Below are 4,192 nucleotides of genomic sequence, written 5' to 3'. Positions count from 1 at the left end.
TAGATTCAGTATGTACCTACTTGGAGCACCTAAATTCTAAATAATTACTGCACACAAGCCATTAATCCCAATGTTTAACAAAGCAACCATGAAGCTTCCACCGAGAATTGAAAAATGGGTGATGGACATGCAAGATGTTGACTACGAGCTTGTATACCAGCCAGGAAAGGATGCAGATCCCCTAAACTTCCTTCCAAGACACCCTGTACCGGAGAAAGGTACAGACGACACAGAACATACCATCAAACAAATGATAGTTGACGAACATGCAATCGTCATAGGCCGCATCAGAGAGGAGACAAAAACAGACCAGCAACTCCAGAGTTTGCAGAAAAGGAAGCACATTGGTGATTGGGAACACTACAAACCCAGACATCGCACCCTTTTACCCAGTTCGTAGTGAGCTGTACACAGCAGAAGGATTGATCTTCAAACTAAACAAGATAGTAATACCGGCAACCCTCCAGCGAAAAGTCATCAAGGCAGCACACAGCCTAGGACACTTAGGCATGACAAAAACTAAGCAAATGTTAAGAGAGAAGTAATAATAATAATAGTTGGATTTGTAGAGCGCATCATGCGAAAAAGCCTCTATGCGATTGGTTTCCATTGATGAACACAATGACTGAACAATTGATAGGGCAATGCTATGAATGTGGAGTCACCACCAAAGCACACAATCAAGAACCTATCAAGATAATGCCAATAACAGAGAGACCGTGGGATGTAATATCAGTTGACTTCGGAGGACCATACCCTAACGGGCACTACAATCTTGTTGCCGTAGACAAGAGAACAAGATACCCAGAAGTTGAAACAACATATTCAACAGCATTTCAACCTACCAGAGACAAACTAAAGAAAACGTTTGCTACACATGGAACACCAAGAAGAATCGAAACAGACAATGGACCACCATTTAACTCCAAACAATTTGAGGAATTTGCGATGGTGGAAGGCTTCACGCACCACTTAGTAACACCAGAACATGCTCGAGCAAATGGAGAACCAGAGAGCTTCATGAAAACCCAGAATAAGACTGAACAAATTGCACATCTACAGGGAGTAAACACAAACACAGCAATTCAAGAAATGTTAACAGGATACCGATCAACACCTCATCCAGCTACAGGCATAACCCCGTATAATGCATTGGTGAACAGACAGATCCGAACCAAATTAGATTATGAACCACGAGAGACTACAGCAATACCCCGGGATACCATAATGGAGGAAAGAGACAGAGTATACAAGGACAAGCTTAAGCAACAATCTGAAAACAGGAACACCAGAGAACACACATTTGTGGTAGGAGACTATGTACTTTTGAAGCAAACCAAAAGAAAAAATGGACCACTGCTTATGAACCAGCTTTTTATGTCATATACCGCATAGAGGGTTCATCAATCGCAGCTAGGGGAATCACTGATGGCAGACAGATTTACCGGGATGCAGGCAAATTCAAACTTGCAAATGCATTCATACAAAATCCTGACAGTGGATTACAGAATGAAACGGACGACTGGAGAGAGAAAGTACTACTAGAGGCACACCAACCCATAAATGAAATGGAGCACCAACCAAACCATGAAAACATGGACCAATCACAACCTACAGAAACACCAACACCAATAACCAGACCACAAAGGAATAGACAGAGACCTACATACCTGAAAGACTATATCTTATAAACTATATTATTGTATATGTCAATCATGACGAAATTCTTCCCCTTAGAAGAAACGGTCACTGGTGGGTTGGATGATTGATTGCTAATTGCCTGCATGCTGCCTAAACGGCCTTCACAATGAGTAAACAAGACCTTGGTAGTAGGAGAAAATCGGACACAGTTCAGCTAGTACTGCTCCAATCATGGTCAAATTTCAGAAAGTATACACAATTTCTGAATCTAATGTTATTATTTAAACAAAATGTTTTAAACCAAAATCCGACCATAATGAAAAAAGATAGTAGCTGTACGTCTGTGGATTTACTTTACTTTTTTTCACGAATTTCGCGAACGTAAAACCGTGACTTGGCGATCGGGAGAATACTAGCCAGAAAGATGCATCAATATTTTATTAGGTCTCAAAACACAAAGATGGTAATTTTGGTCATTTTTAATACACGCATGTATTGAAAATCAGCATAGTGTATTGAAAGTCAGCATACTCATTTTCAATACACAAATGTATTGAAAATGACATGCTGTATTGGTGTTTATGCTGGCCTAAATAAATATAAGAATACGATCCTTTCTAGCCTATTAATTCTTTTTATTTTATGATCGTGTGGCGTACAATAGCAATGTTTACTCACATTCCCGGCTATCCAGGGGCTATTCTACAGCTTACAGCTGATGTATTTAAAATCTAGGCTCAGAGAGTAGTAAATCTCTATTTTATAGGGCCTCCGAATCGAGCGATTAATATTTAGTTGACAGTTAGAATTTAGGAACAGAGAATAACTCGTCATGTATTAAAAATCAAATGCTAAATTGATTTTATAACTGATATTCTGTATCTTTGTTGCATACGATCTACAGACGATTAATCGCTCTCACGGCCAGTGCACAACGTCACGAACGAACGAGAAGCCCATGTGCTTGAGTCTTGGGCGATTTAGAACCGTCCATTTGCGGCAGGGTAATCATTTTGTATTATAACTATAAATACACATGCCTAAACATTACCACATTTAAACATGTGTATTAACCGTTATAATAAACATGTTTAAATATTATATTAATATTCAAACACGCTAACCGTTATAATGCACATTAAATACTATTATAATAAGCTTCACCTGGCACACAATGGTTCGGTCTTTGGATGCCAGGGGTAGGCGCTTCAGTTCAATCTTACTATTTTTGTTTGTTATGCATCGTAATTTTCCTGATTTTTAGGTGTGAACACAATTTGTATTTTCTTTTTAATTATACTGTGGTATAGACAAGAAGAACAATTCCCAGTAAAAAATATTTGCGGGAAATTCAGTAGTTGCTTCTGTTCGTTACGGACTGCCAATGCACATTTTGACATGTGATACCACACCTAAACATGCGCTCCCGATTATAACTTCTTTTTATTGAAAATATAGGAATATGTTAAGAGAGTATTAATTGTTGTAGCCTAGATTGTAGGCTTATTCATTACGTTTGCCGTGCCTGACCATTGTAAACGAAATATCTCTTGCTCACTAGATCACTAACCTTCCTAGGCCTAACTACAATACACTAGTACGCAACCTTCGCAGGCCGCCGGCAGCGGGTAATAAATTTTAGGTAAGTTGAGAATCTGTCACCCGACCTGTCACTTGTGACAGGGGGTTGGATGATCGATTACCCGAGTAGATCGTGTAGCAGGACCGAATTCGCTAAGGGCTGATTTTCGGAATAATACAGATCATCAATTATCAAAAGCTATATAAAAGCTATATAACCCACTAAAGAACAGAAAATGCATGCATTCATAAATTATTCCAAACCACATAATCAATAAACCTATGTTACGATTTAAGCTGTTAAATACTTAATGCAATTACTATAGGAAATACATCCAGCAGAGAGAAAATCAATGTACTACAGTATAGTATAAATCACAGAAAATACCAATCGTTAAAGTCTATTGAACTAGTTAATAAAAGAACGACAACAATGGACGATTTAATTAAATTAGTTATATATTAATAGTTGCGTTAAAGTTAGATTTTATAGATTAGCTAAAGTGGATAAAGTTAGAGATCTCTTAAAGAAAAGGAGAAATGTGATATCCTATGTAGCGCCCTCTGTTGAGCGCAGTTACTACCTCGTTGACGGCGGAGAAGTATTAAAATGTTATTAGTTGAGTTCTAACTATAGCCTCTGTGTATCATTTAATATTACACACGGGATGTTTCAAGAACCATGGTCCTAGAGGTTTGATAGAAATAAATAGGCCCTACAATAATAATTAATTTGTAATAATGGTACAGTAAAATAATAAAATAAATTATAGTGGGCCTAAGAATGGTAATAAGTATTTTCAATATTGTTTGATGGTTTGTATGGCAAAGTACCATAATATGTGCTATTTGCTTGCAGCATACCACTAGACACTTTTGTGTTGCTTCAATTTATCAAGAAAGTATCAGGAGAATATATCCTCCCCTATCAATATATATATATTTTTTTTTTTTTTTTGCTTTTTGTGGA

At 37.5% G+C, this 4,192-nt stretch overlaps 1 protein-coding gene across 1 annotated transcript; it reads left to right on the top strand.

Moving 5' to 3' along the window:
* The first annotated feature begins 621 nt into the window (after positions 1–621).
* On the top strand, positions 622–1,395 carry LOC117116559 (uncharacterized protein K02A2.6-like). Its single transcript, XM_033260627.1, has one exon. The coding sequence runs from the start codon at positions 622–624 to the stop codon at positions 1,393–1,395; it is 774 nt and encodes a 257-aa protein (XP_033116518.1).
* The last annotated feature ends 2,797 nt before the right edge of the window (positions 1,396–4,192 follow it).

Source organism: Anneissia japonica, unplaced genomic scaffold, assembly GCF_011630105.1.
Source record: "Anneissia japonica isolate Jap-2015-1 unplaced genomic scaffold, ASM1163010v1 scaffold4058_len632159_cov189, whole genome shotgun sequence".
Taxonomy (NCBI): Eukaryota; Metazoa; Echinodermata; class Crinoidea; order Comatulida; family Comatulidae; genus Anneissia; species Anneissia japonica.
Note: the sequence above shows the minus strand (reverse complement) of the source record. Positions and strands in the feature narration are given on the sequence as shown.

Excerpts from the sequence above, each read along its gene's own strand:
- LOC117116559 (XM_033260627.1), top strand. The coding sequence starts at position 622 with ATGACTGAACAATTGATAGGGCAATGCTATGAATGTGGAGTCACCACC.